This window comes from Anopheles coluzzii, chromosome 2 (assembly GCF_943734685.1).
Source record: "Anopheles coluzzii chromosome 2, AcolN3, whole genome shotgun sequence".
In the NCBI taxonomy this organism is placed as follows: Eukaryota; Metazoa; Arthropoda; class Insecta; order Diptera; family Culicidae; genus Anopheles; species Anopheles coluzzii.
This window is the reverse complement of record NC_064670.1, coordinates 55,140,065-55,154,031: the sequence shown is the minus strand read 5'-3', so window position 1 is coordinate 55,154,031 and position 13,967 is coordinate 55,140,065. Positions and strand designations below refer to the sequence as shown.

The 13,967-nt window shown below is 40.9% G+C and overlaps 1 protein-coding gene across 3 annotated transcripts in view; it reads right to left on the bottom strand.

The window, feature by feature from the left end:
* Positions 1 to 13,967, bottom strand: part of LOC120949339 (synaptic vesicular amine transporter) — a 27,407-nt gene extending 13,440 nt beyond the window's left edge. The window contains exons 1-4 of one of the 3 annotated variants that reach the window (XM_040366582.2): positions 13,874 to 13,967; positions 13,085 to 13,174; positions 12,843 to 12,975; positions 2,861 to 3,097 (exon numbers count right to left, since the gene is read on the bottom strand). In XM_040366582.2, the coding sequence (XP_040222516.1) occupies positions 2,861 to 3,074 (214 nt within the window). In that variant the 5' untranslated portion in view covers positions 3,075 to 3,097; positions 12,843 to 12,975; positions 13,085 to 13,174; positions 13,874 to 13,967. Of the gene's footprint in view, positions 1 to 2,860; positions 3,098 to 6,884; positions 7,373 to 12,842; positions 13,175 to 13,873 lie in introns of those variants that run through there. The other 2 variants (XM_040366584.2, XM_040366583.2) reach the window with 2 other exon arrangements.

The following is a 13,967-nucleotide window of genomic DNA, read 5'->3' as shown; positions in this document are numbered from 1 at the left end:
TGGTAAGTGTTTGTGTGTGTGTGTGTATGAGTGTAATCAAAAGGGTTGTTATGATGCTGTGCCCATATAGCGCCTCTAACCCATATAGCGTTCCGTTTATCATGAATGTGAGAAACACTTCTACGTTACATTTACACTGCATACTTCTTACCATTACGGCCGGGGATAAATCGCCAACGGGACCATTTTTCATTATCCCCAGCTGGATGAATAATTGTGCTGAGCAGAATGGCAGTGTACAGTGCGCTAGAATCGTATCAGTATCCATTAAAGAATGCTCCTTAAACGAATGACTAGCCAACCAAATTGATGTCTTGTAATATCGTTTTAATGGTTTCAAACCCATGCGGGGATTATTTAATTTAATCATTTTTTAGATAGTTTCAACTTTGAGTGGTTGTAAGAACTTCAACAGATAACTTATTAATTCAAACATTTCTTTAAGTTAGAAGTGTAAACAATATTTAAAAAAGTCTTCTTCGATGTTTATTGTACAACAAAATAGCAAACTATTGTTACTATTTTGCGTGTTAGTGAACAGACCATGACTCTTGCAACTTAGTAAAACTACTACTCAACCTCAAACAATCTTCAAATGTTACTATAAACTTTTAGCTAAGCACGCAGTTAATTAAGACAATGTGAATAATTATAACATAATACAAAGCAGTAAACGGAAATTATATGCATTTAAAGCCAGTTATTACGAAACTTAATTATTGGACTGCATCTCTTTGCATTGTACCTTTTTTTCTCAGCAATTTCTTACAAATGAAAGAATGCACCTAATCGCAGCGACATTTTAATGCACCACTTTCATTCGACACCGTTTACTATTCACATTGTGTGTTTTCTTTTTTCGTTGTTCTATTGGCGCACCGTATGCCGGAAAATGCAACAAGTTGCATGCAGAATAATGGACTGGGAGGTATGTAAGGGTACGAACGGCTTTTATGCCGTTTTCTTGTTTTCTCGCTTTCTCTCCCTCTTTCTAGCTCTCGCTCTCTCTTTCACTGGTACTTGTGAACAAGGCTTGGTCCTTCAACCGTTTACCATTCCTTCAATGAAATAGTCTATTTTTTGTGCAAGACACTCAACGTTGCCGGTGAAGCTGAAATAGATTCTCCGTTTGGCATAAATTCAAAGGACCATGTTTTAGCCTTTTCGACTCAGACGAGCGGAATGCCTGTGCAGAACGTGTTGAAGCACTTCAGGGGTCATAATGTAGTGCACTTTATTTAGCAACGGTCTTATATTCCACCGTTTTCATTGTTTCATACGCGATGTTCAAAGGCATGGCCGGAAAGCGATTGGAATGTCGTAAGTTCTTAAACATGTTGTAACAGGCGGTTTTCGAAATATACACCACTTTTTTGTGGATCGAATTGTTATTTGGAATATGTTATATGTTAATATATGCTTTACAGCTTCACAAGAACAGTGTTTGCTCAATCAGAAATTTCAACAGTATATTTTAAACGTTGCGGGATGCTTGGTGGCTTTCCACAATCCAGTAGAATCCATTCCAAACGAACTCAACCGCATGCAACAGTTGAGTGGGAAAATATAACAAAGCCACATGCCACAAAGTAAGCGAAATGAGCAAAAGACCAAAGACGAGGAAGCGATTTCCACCATCGTCTCCGGATTGTGTGCGCCTTTTCCGGCACTACCAAGAGTTCCGGTGCGACCATTTTCCGTTCCATTTCCGCAGCACTGGGAGTGAGGCAAAAGCGGCAATTGCCTCAGTATCAGCTACGTTCCCGCTAGCTGATTAGGATCTGCTGCCGAATAAGTGGCTTTAAAGAAACAATTTTCATTCTATTATGCTGCCTGTTGACGCGCTTTTTGGACCAGGGCAGTAAGCGGCCATCCTTTGTTGGAGGGAGGAAGACGGCTCTGTTCGCAATCGTACGAATCCCGCTCCACAGTGATCCGTAATCCTGTGCGAAGGAAATGATTTTACTTCGCTGCCATTGGGAAAACGATTTCTTGTTTTGATCGCGGTGTGGAAAGATGCTGCCACTGGCAAGTAAGCGATGGCGAAGAAAGTGGCGAACCTTCAACCTATCTCCGACTTACTTAGCACTTGTGGCAGTGAGTGTTGGTAAAAATAGCATTCATCAGCAGTGGCGTGCATCGGGAAGATTGTAATTTTCCATCACTGGAAGTAAAAGCGGAGGCTGCCGGTAGCTGTCGGTAGGGTTTGGGAAGGGTAAGTGATTCATCGTCCTTCATTGGCGTGGTCGGGACTACCCTTATTAGTCTATTAGACAACGATGGTGTTTTTTTCCCTGTTAGCTCCTTGTACGTGTACAAGGGAAGCAAAGAAAGTGTAAGGGTGGTGTGAAGTTTATTCGTCGATGATGGAGTGAAAACCATTTTACAACGTCGGAACCACACTGCTTTGCGTTATATTCAATACATTTATCCTGCTGTGTCGTGCAGCTGTTGTGTAATTAACGAAAAGCTTTTCTCGAAAAGAAACGCAGCGTTTCGAACGGCAGTATAGCTCGGCTCTTTATTGTGACCATAACTCCATTTGATTTAACAGTTGAACTCAAAATGAGCACTTAGAGCGGCTCTGAGAGCTCAGAGATATTATGCAAATAGGAATTTTTTGCACCATATTACACCGCAACTGACTATAGCTTCGGTGAGCTATTTTAAATTAAGCTGCAAATATGACTGCACGAATGAGTCGAAGTGTTGATTATTTTGACAAAGGACTCTTTTGATAGATTTGGCAAAAGATGCTAAAGTGCATGGGTGATTTAAGCTAAAGATAATTTTAGTGCAGTGGATAATTAAACTGGATATGCCTTGTTCTTCGCCACAATTGCCAATCACCCAAACTTACCAACGACGGTCAGCAGCATATTGTCGAGCAGGAGTGCGATGGCGACGATGACGAGTACCAGTTTCCGTGAGCCGCGCCATCTTATCACGTTTGCCTTCAGCGATGCCCACGAGCCGGGTGGCGGCAGTTTCGGAGAAGAGCTGTGATTGTGGCCGGTGCTGCTGCTACTGCTGTTGGGTCCCTGACCGTTTCCCTCCGAGACCGTTGCTTGCATTTCAGCTTACTCGACACCAGCGGCTGCCGGGGCGGCAGGGGAGGTGGAAGTGTGAGCAAGGGAGCGACCCAAAACAACCCATTCCAGACATTTTTGCACACGGTTGGTGTTGGGACGCGGTGGTCGGTGGAGGTGTCGTCAGTTGTCGGGCCCGCATTTACATCGATGGTCCAGGTTGGTTGGTTGGTTGGTTGGTGGGTGGTTGGGCGTCCATCGCCAAAAAGCGGAACAGGAAAGTAGAGATTGAAATGAAAAGCGGATTATTTTCTTTCGCCATTGCGAACGTGCCGATGCAATGGGGGAGGTAACGGAAGGTACACGATGTGGTGGTTGGGTCCGCACGGGAAGGGACACAGAGGTGGGATCAAAGACCGACTGGTTCTGGCATGGGTCGGTTCCTGCGGAAGCATTGCTGGCGAGATTAAAGTAAAATACCGCCCAAGACGCTCGGTAGACGTCTGGGTGGCAATGCGTGGGTTCCTGCTGGAGGAACGCGGGATAGGATGAGATACAGGAAACGTAGAAGCAATGGAAAACGATTGTATTGTCGTAGGAGGCGAGGGAGAAGGTTGGGGTAGAGGAAGGGACGATTTCTGCGGGGACCCACACTCTGCACGCAACGATTGCGGAAGGATCTAATGGTGATTAGGATGGTTGTAGCACGGTTGCGAACGACAGCCGACCGTACTGTCTTACGACAATTGAAAAGTAGTCCGTATCATATTTCATGATTTCCCAAGGTGACGTTTTTATTTCCGCTACCACGAATCAGTTATGTCGCACTGCATTATATCTGTCCTTCCTGGGGATGCTGGTCGAACTCAACCGACATGAAATGATACGATAAGTTATGGGCTAATGTTGGGACGATAGGAGTTTGGACACTTTATCATCTGACCCGCTTGTAGACGAAGTGACACGTAAAATCAATTTTACTAAGACTATTTGTTCTTTGTGCATTATTTTAAATGCTTTATTGTACCTAATCGATTGCTTTGTTAGTTTCGTCCTACAAACAAGTTGTTTCGGTCGCTTAGCTTCCATTGCTACTAATGCGAAAATTAGTAACACATGTAAAGATGTACGAATAAATATACAACATTAACGAAAACGGTTCATTGACGGTCAACATTGACTCAAAACGATTCACAATCGTATTGACTAATCTTCTAAAATGATAATTCCAAACACAGATTTCTCATGCTGTTTTTAATAAGTTTTCTGAATTGTATGAAAACAGAAAACGATACATAATTTAACTTAATTAACAAGTGAATTAAGCTCGCAACTCCTTTCTGTTTGCCATCTTTTGTCATAGGTAATGTCACTATTCTTCTTTCAGGATGTTCAGTTTACATGTTGAACTGTTCATTTTTCGTTTTTTTAATGTTGAACTTTTGAATAACCGTGCAGATTGTAGATCTTGTGTTGAAAGGAAGTTGAAATATGTTTTAACACAAAATTGGAGAGCATTTCAACTGTTAACGATCAAACTTGCTTAAGCATGCAGTAATCGCGTTAAATTTACACAAAAAAGACGTATTATACTTTAATAACACGAGAACACTCGACTATTAGAGTATATGTTATATATAATAAAAACTAATTCAATCGACCATTGGCGGTATACAATCAGTTACTAAACAAGGTATTAGAAATTGTTAGAACAAAAGCTTCCTTTAGGGATTCAGAAATATTAATGACACAATAAAATAACACTGTCTACAAAACTCATAAGTTTACATCCTAAGCCTCGAACACGATGATTGTTATTTATAATCATCTGTATAAATAAGACATTCAGAACATAAACAGCATGTGTAAATAAATTACACACAGGCAAAATGGAAATTGGTAAAAAGCATTCAGGTGTTAAGGTTATTTTGATCGTAGGAAGGTAATGAAGCAATCTGAATATTAATATTAGAAGTGTAGATTTACTATTTACTATTACTATTACTATTAAGGATAATAAGATAATTTGATGAATACTTTGGCAATCTCAAAGTATGTTTTTTTATAAAGCTACGCTCTTTTTACAAAAAATAGCGAAAAAAAACTATTTTTTTAGTATCTGAAACTTTTCTGATTATCATTAGTTAATTTTATTTACGATAATTTGAACTCCCACTACCCGAAAATAACTTCCTAAAAAGCGCAAAAAGGTATCTTGTTTTTTATATATAAATTTCACTTGCATGCATGTTTAGTTTGAGCGGAGTGTGGGAAGTGATATATGCAATCAAAATAATGCTACTATCGAAACGTAACCACCTCGACCGACTTTGCTGTACGTTGGAATTATGCCGTGTTATCATTGAAATGTTTCCCCAAAATCCCCGGCATCAGCGCAGTGTTCTCATTAACAACAATATCCATTTATACGTGCTACCACCAGCAGCCGTTGCAGTGCCGCACTGTAATGGTAGAAAAGTACACACGTTCCAAATTAGAACATCCAATGCCATCGGCAACAATGCGTCGGGTCCACGTTCAAGTTCACTATCACGCGCTCTTCAATTCGTGCAAACCACTGCGTGGGTTGCAATGTTCATAGTGCAGCAAGTTTTTCACTACCAGTCCGGATGCAAGGCGATGTACCGATTAGCGCCTCAAACAACGCAGTGCCAAATGACTCGGTTTGCCCCCATCCCCGTACTCCTGCTACTACGGTGCCGATGAATTAGCTCCGCTTGCAACTCATCCACGTTTGACCACCTTTGCGAGATGAATGGATGATTGGTAGCATTCGTGACAGGTGCCGGTATGTGAAGCTATGTGGATTGTAACCCGTGCACTAAACGTGGCCCGACCAGAATGGGGCGGAATGGAGAGATTCCTATCTAATGTGAACTATGCGTGGTAAGAGATGATTGAGCACATGAACGACTCGTTGCGCTGGTTGTGGTTCTCCGCCGCTGCCAAGAGAAGACAAAAGGTAACTGCGCCATAGTGGGTCTTGCTGGGCGGCCGCCGTACCCGGTAGCGGTAGCCAAAATGGAGCTAACGGGTCGTCACGTGCTAATCACTCGACCGTGGTCAATGAATGTCACCGGCTTGTATGGTACAGTGAGGTGAAATGCAGCTATTAGATTGCTGGACGCTTATGAGTTGCTAAATGTGTGCGCGAATTGTTTCACAGCGCATGTCCTCGGTGTGTGTGTGATGCTTGATTCTATTTTGCCAACTTCCTTATTTCTGACAATTAAGCAAGGCGTGTGACGATGCATCTCGGCGTATTAAGGGCCTAGCAAGGGCCCTTCATCTACGACCCAAATGTGTTTAACCAAACGACGGCGCTCATAAACAATCGCTCACTTTAAAAAAAAAAGTTAATAAAAGGTAATTCAAATAACAGCACAACAAGCAACATTCTTAATTCGTCACGTTCAAGTTTAAATAGGGATTATGGTTTAGCTGTCAGTAAACAACAAGGCATTAATTGCCCAACGCGCACATCAGCCAAAGGCAAAACAGGAGAAAACACGTGGACAATCAATCAAACAGTCGCTAGATGCATGTTCTTATTAGATACTTTGTTTGGACAACAAATTTTAACCTGTTTGATTATGAACGAGTAAAAATTGTTGTCATGTTCTTTACCAAGCACTAGAAACAAATGACGGTACAACAAAAAATGCGAACTCCTGTTCAAGAGATCAGCTGCATCACAATTTTTAGCACACCGGTGTGAATTTATGCTGTGAAAGGTCGTTCATGGTTCAGTGAGCTTCAAGATCGTTATGAATGAAATGTCATCACACACGCCAGCACGTAAACAGATTACATTTCCATCTCTCATTAAATTACCTTTTTGAACTATAGAAAGAACGAACGCGAGACACACCAGGTTGTGAAAACCTTGCACACCACCAACTACTGCCACGACCGTACTAACATACGACTGCAAAATAGCGTCTAACCATATCAATCACGTAAAACACAAATTAAATGCCTTGTATCTGCAACAGCGACGGAAGATGATCGTAAACTTTCCCTAGATGGTACACCGCAACACGCGTTTGGCAACGAAACGTACAGCACTATTTTATTCTACACTTAAGCAAACGAGGTAGCGAGGTCGCGTTATAGCAGCCACGAGTATGGGTTCTTAAAAGCGTTCCTTGGGATTTGAAAATTTCAAACCCAACAGAAACGTATCGCGAAATCGATCAGTCTGATCGGCACTCGTCTGCCACGATGCTAGCCGCGCGGATCGCTAAGAAAAACTAACAAAACATTTCTCCCTCGATGCGTCGCTGTTATCTTAGTCGCTACCTCCTTTGAGCGATTACCTGCGTTACCCCTTCTAAGATGAGTTTCGCTGTGTGCCCTTCTCTTTCATTTCTTTCTCTCTCTCTCTCTCTCTCTCTCTCTCTCTCTCTCTCTCTTTCTCTCTCTCTCTTTCTCTTTCTCTCTCTCCTTGTGTGGGTCGTTCTGTACTCTTACTCTCTTTCTTCTTTTCATTTTTCTGATGTCGATCATAAACACACTCACACTCAGGCGTGATAAAGCTTAGGTATATGTACGCACAGAACGAGCTGTTGTCCAGCATCGGAAAGCTACACTTATCTCGACCCATCCTCATTTGTATTGGGGAATACATCTTCCTCCTCATCATCGTGCGGTTTAAAAGCCACAGTTTTTGGAGCTTCGGTCAAGCCATCCTCGAATGAGGCACGACCGGTCAAACCTCCTTAGCTTCACACACATTTGACGGTTATAATCCACGTTGGACAACACACGACCGGCGCGGCTCCACAGGTATCAGTGGGCGCGTCTTCAAACGCTTCACACGCGCTTCTATACACAACTTGCCACAGCTCCATTCCCCGCATGGAATGACTTTCATCTCTTGCGTTTATTGAACGATCCAGATGAACAGCAGCATCGCTAGCACGAGAACTGCTACAGTGTGATACAAATGAGTTGCCTATTGATGACATTGACAATTTGTAAGATGATTTCGCTATACAGTTATAATAATAAAACGGAAAAGTTGGTCATAAAGCGCAGTTCTTTTTTGTGCTCATTAGTTTTCCTTTTTTAATGTAATACCTTTTATTACACTTATAAAAAAGCGAACAAAATTCGGCTCATTGTTAGCGGTCCTATTTGTTAACGAGCTGTCCACTACTGTTTAAAATATTTTCCAAACATTCTTTCAAACTACCAACAAACTGCAAACTCTATCGCGCCCCAGAACTTGCTCTCCTAGTGCCGAATAAACCAAAGCGAAGCTTGGAAAGATAACGAGCTCCCAAACGCCGACAGGACAGAGAACCTGTTTTTGGAAGATCTTTTACTTCATTTTTTTCTCTGTTTGTCTTGATGCGATGCTTTGTGATGTGTTTTGCCATCTTCCTGGATGTGTGTATTTTTTTTTTATTTTTAAGTTTAAAATATTTGGCAAGGCTAACTTCTTCCATCTTCCCCGGATATGAGCACGGAGAACCACGCGACGGTCTTATGTTAGGGCCGTAAACAGTAAAGAAAGCAAATCTTTAGATTGTTTTTGGGGTATCCTAATGCGTTTAGAACGGTAGCATTTATCGACCGAAAAAAGCTTGGACTGGTGGATGTTTTTGTGCTTGCCAAAACGAAAAAAAAGCACGTGGAACACATGTGTATCCGGAACAGGTTTTGTGTGTTTTTGATATTGCTAGGATTACAAGACATTAAGCTTGTTTTCTATAATTTTATTCCATTCTATCGCCGCATTAGGGAGTGTTTATATAAAAAGTAACTTGCGTTTAATTCGTTTTTTTATTGATGCCGTTTTATTTACAATGGAACGTAATAAACAATACTATTGTATACCAATAGTCATTTGCCTTATCATCCCAAATTCATGACTGTGTTAGTTAAATATGTTCTATACAGTCACATACGATAAACGTTCTCCGGTGTATGCAACAAGTAGCAAATCGTTGCTCGTGCATAATGTCAAGGAAAGAACATGTTCGTTTTACTCAGCTATTGCATTGTATAGCGATACCAGAGATGAAAAGACCGAATTATCTCGATCGCCTCACAAATCAGACGTGTTTTACCAGCATTTATAACCAATGGTTATAAATGGTACATATTTTACAAATGTAGCAATTAAATTGTCAAATTACAATTGTTAACACGGTCTCGTAGTACAGTCGTCAACTCGTACGACTTAACAACATGCCCGTCATGGGTTCAATCCCCAAATGGACCGTGCCGCCATACGTAGGACTGACTATCCTGCTATGGGGGGAAATCAATTAGTCACTGAAAGCCAAGCCCACAAGTGGTACAGGCAGGCCTTGACCGACAATGGTTGTAGAGCCAAAGAAGAAGAAGAAGAAGCAATTAAATTGAAAACAAAACTTAAGTTATCTATACTAATCTATGATTTTTTTTGCTTACAACGTTAGTTAGTATATTGCTAGAAATTTGTTCCACGCAATGTTAAAGAATAATATCACTAGACACGTAGTCAAATTATATCAAATACTACAAACAAATGCGGGGTTGGATTTTTATTCGAACCGTCGGCCAAGAAAGCTCAACAACATATAAATCAGTCCAGAAAAAGGGAATACACATTTCAATTAAAGATGGGAATTAAAACAATATAAGTAATAAAAGCTTACCAGTTACTTTTCCATGAGTAACTAGTTAAAGTGAATAGTTACTAGTAACTGGTCGTCAGATTAAAACAAAAGTGAATTATTGAAATAACTTAGCAAAATAACTAGTAAGCACTAACTGGCAAGAGCAACTAGTTGATCTGAGTAAGCACTAACTCATGATCTGAGTGGAATGAGCTACAAGATTAAATGTAACTAGCAAAAATATCGAAAACGGATAACTGTCTGGCAGACGAAGGCGAGATACCGTGGCGGTTATGGCCACTCCTGAAGAAGGTCAAGACCTCAAAGCGGTTGTAGCGCCGGATAAGTAAGTAACAAAAATATCGAATTTTCACTATCTGACAAGAATACATAGTAATAGTTACTAGTTACAAATAGTGTATCGTTTAGTTTAAATAAATTGGTAGTGTAAAAGTAACTAGAACAAATAACTACTAAAGACTTAATAATTATACGTTAAGTGCATTAGTTGTCTGAATGGAATGGCTGAAATTGTTGAAAGAAACTCCTTAAAAAATAGTATCAAGTAACTAGGACGTTGTAATGAAGATTTGTTAGCTAAAATAAGTGACAAGAGTAAAAACTAAAACTGACACCAATCAAACAAGACATCAGACATGAAAAATGTAGGGAATTTGACCAGGTTTGAGACGATGTTTGTCTTGTTTGCTTGAGATGTCTGACAGTGCACTTCTTTATAAGTTTCTTATACGTTTGTTCGATTGGTGTCAGAGCGCGAAGTAACTAGGTACTAATCCACAGTACCGCGGTGTAATAAGGCACTAACACAGAAATTAGTTATTTTTACCTATTAGTTACAACAAAAAAAACATTGTCTTCTCTAATTTTAACAACTCTAATGATGTTGATGTTGATCAATATTCGCGAAAATATTTTACTGTAGTATATACCTGTACCTGGACCAGTTTTTTAATGCGCATAGTTATGTAGTAATAATTAACACAACTGATTAAACCAAATTGTTAAATACACAAAATAGATAAAAAAACAAGAGAGAAAAAAAGGAGTTGCGAGTTTATACAATGGTATGATGTGTGACGCAAATAAACATTTTGAAGTTTTGTAAACTAGTTCCTGGAAAGTTGTGCATTCTTCTAGCTTTCGCTTTGATTGGCTTCCATAATAAACTCACATTATTTGGTGTAACACGGCATAATACAAGAACATTTTAAACACGCATTCCATTAAGGTGTGATAGTTGAACGGTGCTAGCGAACCCGAACGAATGTAATGAAGTTTTATAAAGAAAATCAATTTAAAAAAAAATAAAAAAATGTCCAAAGGAGTATTTATTGTTAAATATGAATAAAAAAGTGGATTATCGCACTCGATTAAGGGAAAATCGTTCTCAAATATGAGCCAATTTTTATCCTCCCGCACTGATATAATTAGATATATTATTAATTAACCCGAAACATCAAACGAATAGATTTTTCATCGACAAAATCATTTTTAACACAAGGTTTGGTTCTTAATTCATTTAGCTTTGATCATTTTTAGATTATTTAACACACATTCATCTTACATGCTTCAATGTGATTATCAAGAGAAAAGAAGCCTATATCGAGGCAGTTAAACAGTCCTACATCTTTTCCGAGAGGTCCATTAGCTATATTTAGTATTTTAAGTAAATATTAGCAATTTCACCTTTCTATAGTGTTTCACAGGTATGGTTCGCTGCAGCGACGGAAAAGGTTTGAAAAGCACTCTAAAAGATAAACACCACTGTGAACAGGTGGGTTTGAAGCGGTTCTGAGAATCTATCCGACTAGTTTTCGTGTCGTTGTTTTCTGTAGTAAAATCACGACTGTGTGCCGATGGTTTTGCACCTTTTTGCTTCTTCACGGATTAATTGAGATACAAGTAAACTTTTGCCGGCCGTGCGCTAGACCGTGAAAATATGATGAAATTTTAATGTAAAAAGTTGCTCTACCGTTTCCTGGTTGTGGGCCGCACGGACCAATTCTGACATCAGCTCGACCCTTGTACCACATCTGTCAACTTTTGTGCGTTTGGGCATAATTATTTCACCCTGTTTTCACTGAATGGAACGGAACGGAAATCGGGCATCCAATAGAACGATCAGGTTCAATAAAGGAAAACTGTTAAGCTACACCCTGAACCCAATAACCGCCGGTAGTTGGAAAGTACCGCGATTGGGGAGGCTTTGCGAATCAACATATAGAGTTTTGCTTCTTTTATGCGATGGCAGCCACGCTTTCCCAATTGTCGGCGTGATTTGCTGCTTCTATCGCCCTCAAGTCCTTGCTTCCTTCCGGTAGTTCCTCCGCATTCGTCTCGTCTTGTTTCATCCGGAACGACCGCTTTCTGGTACGACCGCTTTTATAGCAACAATCAGCGATGATAACGACCTGTAAACGGGTCCCGGCTGCTAACCGACTGTAAAAGAGCTCGATTTTTTTTAAAGCTAGTCTTCATTCCGTTCTTTTTGTGCACGCGTTGCCAGGTGCGAACAGGATAAGGGAAAGGCAGCAAGAAAAGTGTAGCACGAAAAGCAAAACGACAAACATGAAACACTACAGGAAGCCATTTTCAAAGCAACGGTTGTGCACGACGGGTGGTTTGGGCGAAATGGATGGGCCACAGCCGCATGGTTGTGCCAGGATATAGGGAAATATTGTGCCACAGCTATGGCATTTTTCGCACGTGGCACGGCAGTCCCGGCCGAGACGCTTGCTCATGCTGCCGCGAATGTTGGCACGGGTTTGGTATATGGTTCACTCTCTTTTCATCCCAGCATTTCAAGTTCAGCTGAAATATAAATAGATACTCCACGATGTTTCGCATCGTGTGCAGTGGATGATACACAACATTTTTTTGGCTTTAGTACGGCGAAAGCTTGCCGAACGGAAAAGAGCGTCACCTTTGGTTGCCAGGCAACCGTACAGAATTGAGTTTTCGGCGTTGTTAATTGGATTTAAATGGTTGGATTGACTTTAATTTGTGGAAGATTCACATCTTTCCAAAACAAAATCACAAAAATAACATTAAGAGAAGTTTATTTCACAGCAGGATTAGAACCATCACGACAACGTGCCGCAAAGTAAGCTCTTCTACTGCGTAACAACCCCTCCTCAACCCCATAGTGCTGGTTACTTACATGATTCGGTTGCGTTGTGGGTCTACGGGAGGGATCGCAAATGAACCGGAAGTCTGCGGAGCAATGTCACTTCATCTTGCAACGGAAGCTTAGCGACAGTACCGTACCGCTCGAATACCCGACGGCTGCGGTTCTGTGGAATTTTTCGTCGAATGTTCGCTGTTTTATTAGGTCGCCTGTATGTGGTTTACTTCCTTGAAATGGAAGTCAGCAAATTCGTCACTACCGGAAACGGCACTCACCCAGGAGCCTGCCTCACTGGACACCAGCTAAACCACGTGTTCTCACGAGTGTTTCTGCTATCCTGTAAACTTATACAAGGCGACCGCAACCTGCAGGATGTATAAACGGGTAAAAAACAACACTTTTCCAAATGGACTCGAATCGAAACAGAACCAAATATTTTTCCGGCTTCTGTTTGGATTCCCATTTTCCGACGGACTGGTCTGGGAAGCGGCTCGAGCATTCGATTCGGTTCGTTTGCATTAACGTTCGATTAGGTTCTGTACCGGGGAGTAATGCGAAAATATTGCGAAAAACAACCATGGCGAGTGGGTTCAAGCGGTAAATTGAAGAAAAACAATATTGAAATCAAACGTAAAACTGCGCTGCTGAGCTGCGGGTATGTAATCACTTTAGTCTTTCCGAGATATTATCGACCAGTATGAGTATATTGAATGGTTATGCTGTTTAGTAAACCCGGCTAGTCTATATTACACTACACAGTACACAGTTTTTGTTTGTCAAGCGAACATTAATCAGTGTAATTCATTAGAAACCAGCGCACAATCCGTTCTTTCCATCGCTTTTGCCACTAAAAACGGCGGGTTAAGACTTATCACTTTTAACACTTTTGTACCAATATTGGCACGAACGCACGGCAGCACTGTATTGCAGAAGTTATGACGCAAAGTATAGGAAAAAGCTAAGATTGCCAAGTGATTGCCAGATGCAACATGAAAAACCCTATATCAAGTGTCACTTGAATGTCGTCCGTTTTCGAAACACATAACCCTTGGCTGATATCTTACCGGAAAAGAGAACCGCGGCCTGCTGTGACGAGATCCAGTCTCGTACTGAGCGACACGCTTGCAGCTGTCCAACGAATGGTCGTTTTCTTTCCGA